The sequence below is a fragment of the Panulirus ornatus genome, chromosome 20, assembly GCF_036320965.1.
Source record: "Panulirus ornatus isolate Po-2019 chromosome 20, ASM3632096v1, whole genome shotgun sequence".
NCBI lineage: Eukaryota > Metazoa > Arthropoda > Malacostraca > Decapoda > Palinuridae > Panulirus > Panulirus ornatus.
This window is the reverse complement of record NC_092243.1, coordinates 68,745,010-68,761,627: the sequence shown is the minus strand read 5'-3', so window position 1 is coordinate 68,761,627 and position 16,618 is coordinate 68,745,010. Positions and strand designations below refer to the sequence as shown.

The 16,618-nt window shown below is 37.8% G+C and overlaps 1 protein-coding gene across 1 annotated transcript in view; it reads right to left on the bottom strand.

Annotated features, from left to right (window-relative positions):
• Positions 1–14,852, bottom strand: part of Dis3 (exosome complex exonuclease RRP44-like protein Dis3) — an 88,673-nt gene extending 73,821 nt beyond the window's left edge. The window contains exons 1-5 of the mRNA XM_071675174.1: positions 14,700–14,852; positions 9,503–9,667; positions 8,923–9,080; positions 3,710–3,891; positions 2,544–2,692 (exon numbers count right to left, since the gene is read on the bottom strand). Of these exons, the coding sequence (XP_071531275.1) occupies positions 2,544–2,692; positions 3,710–3,891; positions 8,923–9,080; positions 9,503–9,667; positions 14,700–14,765 (720 nt within the window). The 5' untranslated portion in view covers positions 14,766–14,852. The remainder of the gene's footprint in view (positions 1–2,543; positions 2,693–3,709; positions 3,892–8,922; positions 9,081–9,502; positions 9,668–14,699) is intronic.
• Positions 14,853–16,618: the final 1,766 nt, after the last annotated feature.

The window sequence follows — 16,618 nt, the reverse complement described above, 5'->3', positions numbered from 1 at the left end:
TGTTTTGAAGCAAATATATCAAAAAAAAAAATAGCACGGTAATTTTAAGCCAAAAAAAAATTCTTTTTCAAAACTGAAATATAAAGTAATGAAAATCTATGCTTCAAATGATTATGCACAATATATCATAATGCTTCCCCTGGCAGACAGATACCAAAGAAATGTGAATTGAATTCTCAAGAAATTTTCTAATCCTGTCATCAGTTACACAACTGCAAAAGCTAGAAATAATTCTCTCCTATGTCAACAACTTCTAAATGTAGGAAGAAAAAGATCAGTGCAAAAATTTTTCCTTTAAGGCTCAGTTCTAGGTCCTAACTACTGAAGGTGGGAACACAAGCATGTGCATAGCTAACTTTGGAGGCTCCAGTCACAGACAAAAGTCCACATACAGAGAAATATAAAGAAGCTAATGAAAGGGAAAAATAAGAGACATGGGAAAGCATATAAAAATTTTGGAGGAAGAGAGAAGCCTCTCTTAAAATATGCCCAGTCACAGTTACTGGGAAAGGCATGAAAGGGTAGAAAGTTCCAAGGCTTAGAGATGTAGGGAAAGATACAGCTATCAAAATGGCCCACCCTTAAATGCCAACATCCACAGAGTATTCATGTGACTCAGCAAATTGCCAAGTATTGCGGGTTCTAGGTAGCAGTGGGGGCACACAAGCAGCCAGCTCTCATGAACAAAAACCAAAGTAATACCTACAGAAGAAGGAATGTGAATCAATATTCTGGTGGAGGGCAAGCAGGTCAAGTTTGGAAGCTAGCCTGAGAGTTTATAAGTCAGACTGCTTTTGACTCAACTCTTTTACGTAAGGATGCAGAGTTAGAATAACCCCAGATGTGAAAACAGTATCCAATACAAGGACATATCAACCCTTCATATTAAATGAACAACTTCGGATAAAAAGAAATTTTGACATCTAAACAGGACACCCAGTTGTTTAGAGGTAGACTTAGCTATTTCTACAATGTGGGGTTTCCAAAACAGACAGGATGTCGTTACAGTAACACCAAGTATGTTCACCAAGAAAAGAGGTGGAATTATGGAGCAGTCAAAGAGAGGACAGCTGAAAGGAATTTTCAATAGAGAAATGGGGAGAAACTGGGTGCTGGAGGCATTAAGCTGAACTAGATTCTGTCTATCCCTCTGAGATATCCTGTCCAATCTGAGTTTATTGAGGAAGTTCTGTTGAGATGAAAGAGAGAAAGAGTAGAAATAAAAGATGTCGAGGAATGCAGCAATGAGTCATTAGTGTATGAGTGCATTTGATTATCTTTGGAAGAAAATCACTGATAAAAAGGAGGAAAAGAGTAAGGGATACAACAGAATCTATGGGGACACTGTTATTGATAGAGAAATGGATAAATGCTGATCCATCAACAACTGCGAAGATAGATTGGACGGGGAGGAAGCTAGATATGAGAAAGCAAAGTGAGGGAGGGAAGCCAAAAGAGGGTGAGGCTTAGAAATGAGACCCCCAATGCCACACTATGTCAAAAGCTTTGGATATATGAAGGGCAAGTATACAGGATTCCCTAAAACCTTTCAGGGATGATGACCAGATATTTGTAAGATGGGAAAGAATATGACCAGTGGATCTCACCTTATGGAAGCCATACCAACAATCAGAGAGAAAACAGTGAGATTCAAGATGTTTAAGGATATGGGATTTACATTGTATACTGCTTTTTGCTCCGTCTTTATCAATCAATCACTTTTCATAAGGGCAGATTATTTTGCATTTTACTACTAACAATCCAAGGGATGTCACCAGGGATCTCTGCTCAGTTTGGTGCCATTAACAAAATCAACTTAGGAAAAAAGATATAGTAACCCCAACTAATTGTTTTAAATGTGGTGTAAAAATATCATTGGAGATAAATATGAATGAAAGCCTGTTTAAATGGTCTGACCATCTGAGATGTTTACCAAATTGAATGTTGGGGAAAAAATCTTAAAAGTATGACTACAAGTACAAGAAGAGATAAACAACAAAAACGATGTGTATGTGCAGTGAACGAATATCTGAAGTTCAAAAGTATATCAGATATGAATGCTAGCAACACTATGTTGATCTTGGCCAATGAAGGCATTTTCTGTGTGAGCTGGAAGTGGGAACAGAGATACTAGTCTTGCTTGATGATTGAACTCATCATAAACAGTGAATTATGGAATACTGTTGTAGTAAGGAAGCCTGTGCTCACTTAATCACACAGGACATCAAGCTGATTAGATACATGAATGATCAAGAAAATATGTACGTACTTGATCTAGTCAACGTAGATGGAAACTGAGTGAAATATAATGGTAAGAGCACTATGATGCAAGAAAAATTCTTATGAAGAGATGATTATATCATTTCAGGGGGTATTATGGGTACAGAATTTGATACTTTTCTCCATCTACATCACATATACCTTTCCTCACAATGAAAGCAGGATGATATCCATAAGAATCTTCTTTGACTATCATTGTAAAAAGTCGTCAGTATTGATCTCTAGTGCAAGGGATTAACTACTAACAGCAAAATTCCTGATACCTTGATTGCTAGGCGAATCTTCTCCATCGACCAATGAGGTGGGTACAGGTAACTCTGATGACTGGCATCCTCATCCTTTTCATCTTCTACAATGGCCACAATATCCAGTAACCCAGGACTGTTCTTCAAACTCGATACATACTCATACACTGCAATAATATGAATTACTCTTTGAAAAGGTAACTTTTCCTTACACATGGCAACCCAAAACACCTATCAAATAGTGACCTCTACTTACATATATGCAGGGTGAAACTGATGTGAAAAACTCAAAAAAAACATTGAAAAAATCTTTTTCATTACAGGTTCAGTTTCACATGGTGCAAATTTTTCCTCCTAATACTTCATCAAATATATACATTGTGAATGTCAAATCAAGCTCAATACATTCTTCTCCCCTAATCCACTAGACACTTCTATCTATGTCTACTGTCATTAATTCCATTCCTAACTGAGTGGATTAGGTATATTATAGCATCTCAAATCACTCATACCCAACTTTGTTAATCTTCTGTTTACCAAAATTAACTGCGAATTTTCACACTAATATAAGCATTTCTTACATTTTTCATTGGCTGATTTATCACAACTACAGTCTCCATTCACAACTCTCCATGAACAAAACATTTCCACTGCATCCAGTCCCAATCATCTGAATTGTCTAGCTCTAATCAATGCTCTCATTACCTTCGGTCACAAAAGACACCTCTGCTGCACACAATCTCCAATCACACCAATGGAATTATCCTCTGAAATACTCAGCAAATATAGCACTATAAATAATGACTTAATCCACTTCCTATGGTCAAACTTTACCATATGCCCAGCACATGCCTGATCCCTTTGGAAACTCCCTCAAGAGGGTGGCCACAGCAAAAGAGTCTCCATGACTACTGAACTCTAGTGCTGCTTCTTAGCCTTTAGTACTAAGCCTCACCCTTAACAGGCCACTGACAGACAGCAACTCTAGTGCAAAGTTTTCAGAGGCTCCTACTTAATGTTCCCACCAAATACTTATACCTAACGTTTCTTTTATAACAAAAGAAACCCATCAAGTGGAAAATATTGTCCTTATCTTACACGTGTTCCATGTTATGATGCAATGACATCAAGTTCTTCACCTAAAAACAATCTATCATTTTTACAAACTCTAAAAATACCCATACTTGTGTAAGCTTCAAGTTCCATCTCTCGTGCCTTGTTACGATTGGCCAAGTCATTTGTGATGAATACTATGTTCTGACCATTCTGTCGAAAGTGTTGCTTGTACCACCAACAAGCCACACGAATGGCTCTGTCATTCCTGTCATTTGCTGACTCCCTCTCTTCTCTCTCCACATAACACTCACTGAAATTTATAGAAACAAAGGTAATAAGAGCAAGAAGGTCAAATAAGCATTAATAATCTGTTCAACTAACACAAAAAATATAAACATAAACTACATCATTTCAACCAACCCCTGTAATATCACCCTTTGACAGAGAAGAATAACACACTCTCTTTAACTATGGTGGAGAAGAATAACACACACTCTTAAACTAACTTTGGTGTCCATTCAGAAATATTAAGTCACTTCAATTATTTTCCCACTTATTCATCCATGTAATACCTAAAAAAATATTAAACACATAGCTTATCTGCAAAGAAATTGTCATTCAATGTGAACTCACAAAGTGCTCTATGATTATATAAGATCATCATATCAATTTCTTTATTTTCTTTACTTGTAACAAAATAAAGATTTATTGACCAACCCCAAGGCAAGGTTAAATATCTGAGTTAACTAGGTTTATTGCCACAACCAGGATTCAAACTTATGCGCTGTCCAAGGTCAAGCACATAGATTTGAATCCTGGTTACTATCCACATATCACCTGTGTGTCACAGAAGGCATCTAAGAGAGGCACAAGTGGGGACTGCAAATCTTTCCCTCCTGTATGATTTTCTAACAGAAGGAACAGAAGAAAGAGCTAAATGGGGATCTTTTATCCTCTATGGCTCAGTCATCTAATTCCTCACTCAAGCATGTATGAAATAAATAAGAAAAGTATAAATTTTATTCATTTATCTAACTTGAATACCATTTCCCATGTCAGCAAGGTAGCGCCAGGAAACAGACAAAGAATGGTTCATCCACTCATATGCACATATGTATACATAAACGCCCATACATGCACATATACATCCACATACACAGACATATACATATATATACATGTATATACTCATACTTGCTTGCCTTCATCCATTCCTGGTGCTTCCCCGCCACACAGGAAACAGCATCTCTACCCACTGCTTCAGCAAGGTAGTGCCAGGAAAACAGACAAAAATGGCCACATTTGTTCACACTCAGTCTCTAGCTATCATGTGTAATGCACCAAAACCACAGCTCCCTATCCACATCCAGGCCCCACAGACCTTTCTATGGTTTACCCCAGACGTTCTACATGCCCTGATGCAGTCCACTGACAGCATGTTGACCCCAGTATAACACATCGTTCCAATTCACTCTGTTCTTTGCATGCCTCTCACCCTCTTGTATGTACAGGCCCTGATCGCTCAAAATCTTTTTCACTCCATTCTTCCACCTCCAGTTTGGTCTCCCGCTTCTCCTTGTTCCTTCCACCTCTGATGCATATATCCTCTTTGTCAACCTTTCCTCACTCATTCTCTCCATATGTCTAAACCATTTCAACACACCCTCCTCTGCTCTCTCAACCACACCCTCCTCTGCTCTCTCAACCACACTCTTTCTATTTACACACATCTCTCTTACCCTTTCATTGCTTACTTGATCAAACCACCTCACACCACATACTGTCCTCAAACATTTCATTTCCAACACATCCACCCTCCTCCATACAATGCTATCTATAGCCCATGCCTTGCAACCACATAATACTGTTTGAACTACCATTCCTTCAAACATACCCATTTTTGCTCTCTGAGATAACATTCTCTCCTGCCACACATTCTTCATTGCTCCCAGCACTTTTGCCCCCTTCCCCACCCTATGATCCACTTCCGCTTCCATGGTTCCATTCACTGCTAAGTCCACTCCCAGATATTTAAAACACTTCACTTCCTCCAATTTTTTCCATTCAGACTTACATCCCAATACACTTGTCCCTAAACCCTAATGAACCTAATATACTTGCTCTTATTCACAATTACTCTCAACTTTCTCTTTCACACATTCTACCAAACTCAGTCACCAACTTCTGCAGTTTCTCACTTGAATCAGCCACCAGTGCTGTATCATCTGCGAACAACAACTGACTCACTTTCCAAGCCCTCTCATCCCCAACAGACTGCATACTCACCCCTCTCTCCAAAACTCTTGCATTCACCTCCCTAACAACCCCATCCATTATCAAATTAACAACCACGGAGACATCACACACCCCTGCCGCAGACCGACCTTCACTGGGAACACATCTTCCTCTTCTCTTCCTACTTATACACATGTCTTACATCCTTGATAAAAACTTTTCACTGCTTACCTCCCAAACCATATACTCTTAAGACCTTCCACAAAGCATCTCCATCAAAACTATCATATGCCTTCTCCAGATCCACAAATGCTACATAAAAATCCATCTTTCTAAGTATTTCTCACATACATCCTTCAAAGCAAACACTTGATCCACACATCATCTACCACTTTTGAAACCACACTACTCTTCCCTAATCAGATGCTTTGTACATGCCTTCACCCTCTCAATCAATGCCCTCCCATATAATTTCCTAGGAATACAAAACAAACTCATGCCTCTGTAATTTGAAGACTCACCTTTATCCCCTTTGCCTTTATACAATGGCAGTATGCATGCATTCTGCCAATCCTCACGCACTTCACCATGATCCATACATACAGTGAATATCCTTACCAACCAATCAACAACATAGTCACACCCTTTCTCAAGTTCTACTGCATCACCATCCAAACCCGCTGCCTTGCCGGATTTATTCTTCCACAAAGCTTTCACTGCCTCATCTCTCTTAACCAAACCATTCTACCTGATCCTCTCACTCTGCACACCAACCCGACCAAAACACTCTAAATCTGTCACTCTATCATCAAACACATTCAACAAAGCTTCAAAATACTCACTCCATCTCCTTCTCACTTCATCACTACCTGATATTACTTCCCCCCTTGCCCCCTTCACCAATGTTCCCATTCATCCTCTTGCCTTACGCATGTTATTCACCTCCTTCCAAAACATCTTTTTATTCTCCTGAAAGTCTGATGATACTCTCTCACCCCAGCTCTCATCTGTCCTCCTTTTCAACCCTTGCACCTTCCTCTTGACCTCCTGCCACGTTCTTTTATACATCTCCCTGTCATTTGCACTCCTTCCTTGTAAGTGTCATCCAAATGCCTCTCTTTTCTCCTTTGCTAACAACTTTACTTCTTCATCCCACCACTCACTTCCCTTTATAATCTACCCACCTCCTACCTTTTTCTTGCCACATGCCTCTTTTGCACATGCCATCACTGCTTCCCTAAATACATCCCATTCCTCACCCACTCTCCTCACATCATTTGCTCTCACCTTTTGCCATTCTACACCAATCTCTCCTGCTACTTCCTCACACAAGTCTCCTTTCCAAGCTTACATACTCTCACCACTCTCTTCTCCCTAACATTCTCTCTTCTTTTTTGAAAACCTCTATAAATCTTCACCTTCATCTTCACCAGATAGTGATCAGACATCCCTCCCGCTGCCCCTCTCAGCACATTAACATCTAAAAGTCTTTCTTTTACATGCATATCAATTAATATGTAATCCAATAATGGCCTTTGACCATCTCTCCTACTCTCATACGTATACTTATGTATGTCTCTCTTTTCAAACCAGGTATTCCCAATCACCAGTCTTTTTTCAGCACACAAATCCACAAGCTCTTCACCATCTCCATTCACAACACTGAATACCCCTTGTATGCCAATTATACCCTCAACTGCCACATTACTTACATTCACACTTAAATCACCCATCACTAATACCCAGTCTCATGCATCAAAGCTACTGACACAGTCACTCAGCTGCTCCCAAAACACTTGCCTCTCATGATCTTTCTTCTCATAACCAGGTGCATAAGTACCAACAATCACTCATCTCCCTCCATCCACTTTCACTTTTACCCACATCAATCTAGAATTTACTTTCTTACACTCTATCACATACTCCCACAACTCCTGCTTCATAAGCAGTGCTACTCTTTCCTTAACTCTTGTCCTCTCACCAACCCTTGACTTTACTCCCAAGACTTTTCCAAACCATTCTTCCCCTTTACCCAAGAGCTTCATGCATAATAAGCTTATCTAATCAATAAATGTTAAGACTACAACAGGAATGCAACATGCCCTTCCTAACGGTATAACATATACACATCTCACTATGCAAACATTTTAAAATCTACAATAATATATATTACATTATTTATATACCTGCACATCTCTATACATTATTCATATACCTGCACATCTCTATACATTTACATTACTTATACACCTGCACATCTCTATACATTATCTATATACTTTTTTGCTATCTGGGCAGCACAAATGATGTACTATCCTCTACAGCATTTTCATGCTCACTGACCAGCTGAGCTCAAAATATATGGGTAATGGATATGGAAACATTCTGAATTCTCAGTCGTTCTTTCCTGACTCACACCTCTTTTATTCACTGCGCCTGGGATCTTTAAATGCTCAGACCCTAAACACTACACTTGCAATAAATTGCAAGAGGCATCCCAAACTGCATACAGCACATAGGAAGTCAATGAGTTAAGTCAAAAGGTGGAAAAATATGATGGGCAAATTGTTCAAATATCAAGGGTCAAAATTACATGGCCTGCACCCATTAGAAAAACTATGGACTGCTCAGTGAGAAATTTCAAAAGGGCCTGGACACATACCATACCTAAAAATGTACCATGACAGTCTGGATGCGATGGTAACATAGGCCTTTGGGCCAGGGCCTCTAAAAGTTTAAGTGAAAAGAGGAGCAACAAAGCAGCTCAGTCACAGGCTGAACTGTGGGGCTGGAAAACCTTCAAAACCATTTTTAAGTACATACAAATTTTCTACCATATCCTAAGTGAAGTGACATCTTTCATTCAGAACAATTTGCTAGTATAAGGCCTGAATAATGAAAACATTACACAAATTAACAAATTTCAACTAACCTTGTTTGTCACTGTCTTTGGAACACCATGCCCGACACAACAAAAGTTGCTGTTCCAAGAGACTAGATGAGCAGAATTCTTTTTGAAAGTGTGTCTCATAATCAAAACTGACTGTATATACTACAATCAAGGAAAAATTGTTGGCATTTGTAATTTCTTACATTAAATTCTTACCTGTGGTGTTCATTTGTGAAAACATAAAATTTCTTTGAGGAATTCTCAATAAGGTCCCGTAATCGCTTGTAGATGGGCAATGAACGGTGCTTTACTTCTCCAATAACAGTTTGGGGGATAACTATATTTGTCATGCTGTCATCACATAACACATCAACCTGAAAATTTATGCAATGCAAACTTCCTTCATGTTTAATACAATGTACAATTACTTTATGAGTATGGCCTATCATATGATATATTAATATGCAGTTATCCTACAAAAAGTGAGTTATGTCGAATGGCAAGAGTATACCTTGTGGATAAACTATAAAAAAAATGGTGCCTCTATTCTTAAATCCACTTTACATCATACATTTATAACAAGGATAAATAAAGCTCAAAGATCATCTTTTCATAACAAAATGAACAAACATTCACTTGCAAAAAGCAGCCCCTAATAATATATAATCTAGGTGTGCTAGTTCCTTCTAATGCATAAATATCTTGATATTTTAAGATTCATGAAAAATCAATACAATAAAATGCAATAAATTCTTTGTATCAGTGAAGAACCTATACTATTTTCATTCATACATACCTGATGGAGGGCCACATTAGTGTCAATGAGAATATGGTGAGGATGAGGAACTAAAGAGCTGTCACTTGTAATAAGCATATCCAGAACAGGTTCTTCTGACTCACAAGAACCACAACCATCCAACCCACACCAAACGTCATTTCGCAGGTAGTGCTCCCGAACAATCTGGAAAGATGATTTATACAAATTATATGATTAACTCTGCATGCAAAGAAAATTAAAGACGTGCTTCTATTAAAAAGATATACAGAAGTGAAAATTATGTTACCTTTATCAAAAGAAAACTTACTTTCATAGGGTTTTTAAAGAACAAAAGTCAGTTAGCATTCCGTAAGAGTTTCATACATACACTTTTTTCAAATACAATAAGGAAAATCAAATTAAAAGAATAAAGAAATTACCAAAGCACAAACATTTTAAATACCTTCAGACACATCAACCAAAGAGTTTGCCAAAATTCTGGAAAAGCATAACAACTACCTAACACTGGTTGTCATAATTGTGTACGTGTAGGAAGAGAGGAAAGTGATTGGTTCTCGGTGAATGTAGGTTTGCGGCAGGGGTGTGTGATGTCTCCATGGTTGTTTAATTTGTTTATGGATGGGGTTGTTAGGGAGGTGAATGCAAGAGTTTTGGAAAGAGGGGCAAGTATGAAGTCTGTTGGGGATGAGAGAGCTTGGGAAGTGAGTCAGTTGTTGTTCGCTGATGATACAGCGCTGGTGGCTGATTCATGTGAGAAACTGCAGAAGCTGGTGACTGAGTTTGGTAAAGTGTGTGAAAGAAGGAAGTTAAGAGTAAATGTGAATAAGAGCAAGGTTATTAGGTACAGTAGGGTTGAGGGTCAATTCAATTGGGAGGTGAGTTTGAATGGAGAAAAACTGGAGGAAGTGAAGTGTTTTAGATATCTGGGAGTGGATCTGGCAGCGGATGGAACCATGGAAGCGGAAGTGGATCATAGGGTGGGGGAGGGGGCGAAAATTCTGGGAGCCTTGAAGAATGTGTGGAAGTCGAGAACATTATCTCGGAAAGCAAAAATGGGTATGTTTGAAGGAATAGTGGTTCCAACAATGTTGTATGGTTGCGAGGCGTGGGCTATGGATAGAGTTGTGCGCAGGAGGATGGATGTGCTGGAAATGAGATGTTTGAGGACAATGTGTGGTGTGAGGTGGTTTGATCGAGTAAGTAACGTAAGGGTAAGAGAGATGTGTGGAAATAAAAAGAGCGTGGTTGAGAGAGCAGAAGAGGGTGTTTTGAAATGGTTTGGGCACATGGAGAGAATGAGTGAGGCTATGGATAGAGTTGTGCGCAGGAGGATGGATGTGCTGGAAATGAGATGTTTGAGGACAATGTGTGGTGTGAGGTGGTTTGATCGAGTAAGTAACGTAAGGGTAAGAGAGATGTGTGGAAATAAAAAGAGCGTGGTTGAGAGAGCAGAAGAGGGTGTTTTGAAATGGTTTGGGCACATGGAGAGAATGAGTGAGGAGAGATTGACAAAGAGGATATATGTGTCGGAGGTGGAGGGAACGAGGAGAAGAGGGAGACCAAATTGGAGGTGGAAAGATGGAGTGAAAATGATTTTGTGTGATCGGGGCCTGAACATGCAGGAGGGTGAAAGGAGGGCAAGGAATAGAGTGAATTGGAGCGATGTGGTATACCGGGGTTGACGTGCTGTCAGTGGATTGAATCGGGGCATGTGAAGCGTCTGGGGTAAACCATGGAAAGTTGTGTAGGTATGTATATTTGCGTGTGTGGACGTATGTATATACATGTGTATGGGGGTGGGTTGGGCCATTTCTTTCGTCTGTTTCCTTGCGCTACCTCGCAAACGCGGGAGACAGCGTCAAAAAAAAAAAGAAAAAAAAAAAATCTCCATAATTACTAATGTGCAGTTTGAGGACATTCTAAGTGCACAACATGAATGAAAATGGAAAGATTTAGGATAGAAATGAAAAGAAAAGGAGACCAAGAAACAACTTGGATACTGAAGTGTAGTTATAAAGACAATATAAAATAAATCACAAATGCCAGAAAAACAAATGAAAGTATGATAAACACACAATATCACTGATATCATCATGAAAGTAAATCTGACAGTAATAAATGACAGGCATAAAGTGTCATATCAGACGGTGCATGGCTACTAATTGCTTATTGTGAACATCAAATAAGTGCCTAATAACTGTTATGGGAAAAGGTGAGAAAAAAATTCTTATTGAAAGTATGAATAATGAATAACTACTATACATGGTAAAGAAAAATTTTATATCTGGTGAAAGCAGTCATCAGCATAACACAACACATGATAAGCCTTGCCATGAAGTCAATGACCTTCCACTTTCTCCTCTTTCTATCCACCAATATCAGATTAATCCTGCGTACTTTTGAAAAATCACAATAAAATACATTCTACATAAACTTTACATTCCCATTTCATGAATATGCCACTAGCCTCCACTCAACCCTGCTGAGCATCTGGACCACGGCCAGATTAGAGTATATAACTTGATAAACTCGAAGATCTGTAAAAGAATGGATGACTTTAAATGTTTGGATTTAAATGCTGAAATATGAAAGCTCTTACCTAAAACATTTACTCAAAGGTAAAGTATTTCAATGATGTGTTGAATTAAAGGTTCACAATATGATAACTGATATCCATCTAAAAACATTTTAGGAATTTAAGGCCGCCAAAATACTGTTTCATCATCAGCACTGCGGATCTGTTCAGCACTCAAATCTTCACCATCAACTAATTTGGCAAATTGCACAATGTAGACTTCAGTAGCTTCATTATCAACAGCAAGTTTTTCACCACATACTTTTTAACATTCGCATTCCATGACATATCTTTAGATACCCAACCTTGGGAACATTCACACCGTACTTCTATGTTCAGTTCATCAAGAAGCAAACTGATCTGCCTAATCAACATTGACCTTTAGATGGCCATCCCTTCACTCCTATAGTTATGAAACCATTCAAATAAGTTCTGACATCACTGATCTTTACTAGAGGTTGAGTTTTGAGCTTGCTTATCATAAACATGTGTGTTTCACTGCCTGGACAATAATCTAATATTTTCTCTTTGTTTTTTTGGGTCATTAATTGTGACAGCACTTCATCATCAATGTATCTTTCTCATGTTTTTGTAATAATTCAACTTTCTTTGCAACTGAGCTAATTATGTTTATGTTTTGCATCATGAAAACTCAGGGGACTGCTTAGTACTTTTTTAAAGATACTGGAATTGCATATGAGGGGCAAACTTACGAAGAACCATGAATCATAAACCTAGGTACTGTTTCACATGTTAGTATTAAAATGGAAATCCAAAGCATCAAACAATTGAAGCTGCCACTCCGAAAACTAACATTAGTTTTTCAAAATTGTTCATGGATTATTTGATCATTGATTTCATCAACAAAAAGAGCTCATTTTCTGGAGAAAATATATTTCTCTGACCCAGACCTCTCAGAACCTGCACCACAAACAAATAACATTCAAAACTTAAAGCAGGTATCAGTACACAAAAAAATTTAATATTTTACTATCTTCAAACAACTATCTATCAACAATATTTCAGAAATCAACACAAATTCAAAATACAGTGCTCATACTATGTACTTAGTATTACAGATTACACAAAGGTATCTGTATCTTACTTGTATTTACTTTCCTTATGCCAACTTAATGTTTTACTCATCAACATTTCCTAAAAAACAGAAAAGCTGTTGCAATTACCGAAAGACAGACACATTTGTGATGAGAAAAAGAAAAAATATATCAATATTTCACAAAAACACAAGATTTATGTCCAGCTCACGTCAGCTGACAATACCTTTCTCATTTCACTCTTTCTTTCCATAATGTTCCTTGCCCAGAGAAGAGTCACAAGGGCAGTCTTTAACAAGTCTTTAACCCTTAAAAGGGTAAAAACAAATGTCTACATATCTTTTTGGGATAAACTACTGTTGTAATTTTAAATATAAGTTTCCACTTATTGTTTGAAAAAAAAAAAACTGTAGCTCTAGCTATCTCGTACGAACTGTCACCAGAAAGAAGTCTACCGACAACTATTGCATACAAAATGAGACCTTGGGAGTCACATGGCAGTAGCTGACAATCCTCTACAATGTCCAATTTAAACCAACAAAACTTGCTAAAAACAAACAAACACTATGAGAGACAAGGTTATAAATCCAGAGATTACAAGCCATGGGGAAGAGAAGGACAAGAGGTGATCACACAGAAATGCACAACATATGGACAGATAAAGATAAAACTGATAGTCAGATTGGTAATTTTCTATATTTTCTCCACTGCTATAAGGTTTCAATAATTAGCAGTTTTGTTTTACAATGCCAGTGTAGGGTCTGAAAGACCAAATAATGGTTGCATGGCATTGTTTTCTATTGATTTATATCACACACAGCAATACTTGTTATATCTATCAAGGATAAAGCTGGGTTATTTAAAGTAAAAGTTAATATTATCATGCTTTTAAAATAGCTACTGGGGATCACACGACTGCTCATTATGCCATCCATTTTACTAAAGAGTTGGCAACAAACATTGATGAGCATTTCTTGTACATTTCAGAAAGATTATTGAAATTCAGATACATCTTAAGCAAAAAAAAAAAAAAAGGAGGTCAGATAAGGTTTTCCTAAGTTCTGTTGATTCTGCATAAGAATATCCACTTTATATATTTTCCTTTGATAAACTTCTATCACCTTTTTCAGTGCTGCTCAACTCAATTTGATGCTCTGGATCCCTTTGCAACGGCAACTGAATTTTGAAAACACTATACTAGCATTACATAACAAAAACTATCTCAATATCAGGATGTATTAGCAACGTAGAGCAGATGCAGACCATAATTCCATAGAGTCCTCTCCAATCTGACAAACTCACAGCCTGTCAAAGAAAATTCCATGAATTTTATACTTCGTCAGCCTCAGAATTAAATGGAACGGTCCACACACGTATCTAATGACGACACTATAACTAGAATCAAAATCAGACTGAACCAGCACCCGTTAAACATGGATTAATATTTGGCTATGCTTGTACAAACCCCATTGCCTCACCCTGTAAATGGAACAGCTCTTTCCAATGGGGGGAGTCCTCACAGCCTAATCCCCTTCTGAATACCTGAATTAAAACCCTATGTAGAAAGACCGTGACGTGGACTCACCTTTAAGATATTGCCTTTTTTAGTTTTCCTGTAGAAAACCTTCTGTTTCCTTTCTAATATACCCATCTCTCCCCACGTGTCTGGGTTTCTTCAATACAAACTCACACACACACTAGACCTGTAAACACCAGAAGATAAACAAAGGTCGCGTTCAGACGTAGATTTAAACTTGAGGTAGAATTAGGCTCTGACTTAGATGATGGGAGGTTTTATATTCCTTTTTTAACACTAATCAAAGTAATTCATTCTCCCGAGGGTATCAAAGATATAGGTATAAGTTAATCGATTGATTTGTTAAGATTTTATGTTCTTTATGGGACAAATCTCATCAACTCCTAATTCGGGTTTCAAATGTGTTATATTCAAACGAGGCCAAAGTTAGGAAAAGCCAACTTCATATTCTTCAAGCAAGATTATCTGGTCTAGTCAAGGGAGTGGAATAAGTAATTTTCATCTGTGTCACCCACATTCTTGAGCAACTCACCTGCAATTTCATCCACAACTGCCGCTTTGCCTCACTCCGCCTCATCCTCTCTCCTTTTCATCATACCATTCATGAACATCATGCAACTCGTCCCATATATATATATATATATATATATATATATATATATATATATATATATATATATATATATATATATATATATATATATACTCTGTGTCATCAAATCCTATTATGATTATCGTTGGGTTGAGTTGAAATCGAGAAGATTGGCTTTCTCGATGCTGACATCATGGTGGCCATGACGAAATTCGATGTGAATGAATGGATGTTCAAGTGTTCAACTTTGGCCTCTCTCTCTCTCTCTCTCTCTCTCTCTCTCTCTCTCTCTCTCTCTCTCTCTCTCTCTCTCTCTCAGTGTTAAGGAAACAAGTTCTCTCACAATTTTATCAATGGATTAAAGTGGATCATTACATTTGAGTCCTTTTTATGGCATTGGACAGAACGAATGTGACACGCTGGACACAAAATGTTTATCAGTTTATCAGTTAATGAATACTTTTCATCAGTTCCGAGATGATAGACTTTTGTTCATAATGATGATAGTGAACAGGAAGGTGATGACAGTGAGCAGGAAGATGATGTATATGTTTATCTCATGTTCATAACAGTAAGAATATGGACCCCATGAACGAGTATGGGATCAATGTTATTTCATCTATATTTCATGATGATCAGCGACCATTCATGTGTTGTCGTGATGTCTTTTGACCACTGCTCTCTGTGGAAACCAGGCACATAGGAATGTAACACATTTATATATGTGTCGTTATCACACTTTTTACAACCAGCTAGACCCTGGTAACCGTTGTAACAACCCTGGACACTAGGAGTTATAATCGTCGCCACAATTTGTTAGTCTGTTTGAAAAGGATCATCTGATGTAGTCTCTCGAGGTAAAAGACGCATCGTAAAAGATGAATTGAAAACGACGGAACAAGAGAGCAACGCACATGATGTCACCGTACTTCTTGATCCTGAAATCTGCAAGGGATTCTGTTTTTTGTGTGTTCTGTTCTACTTTTCCAAATTGAACGGAGGTACTCTAGGTGGTATATCTTTGTCCCCTATCTACTGCTAATATACCTCACAAAATATACATTACTGCCCAAAAAACAAGAAAGCTTCACTTTGTGTATCAACATTTCATTCATATCCATAAACGTGTAGTCTAATCACATTTTTTCTATTGCACACACATGTATCTAATTACATTATTTCTATTGCACAAACTCGTATCTAATCCCATAATTTCTATTGCACACAGATTCCTATCCAATTACATACGAATCATTATTTGACATTGATCTCTTCTCTCTCCAGTATATGAAAAGATACCAATGTTATTGCATGCATAATGAAGATATGTATGTGACATTATGGTGGTCATATATATTTTCTTTTTCCACAATGA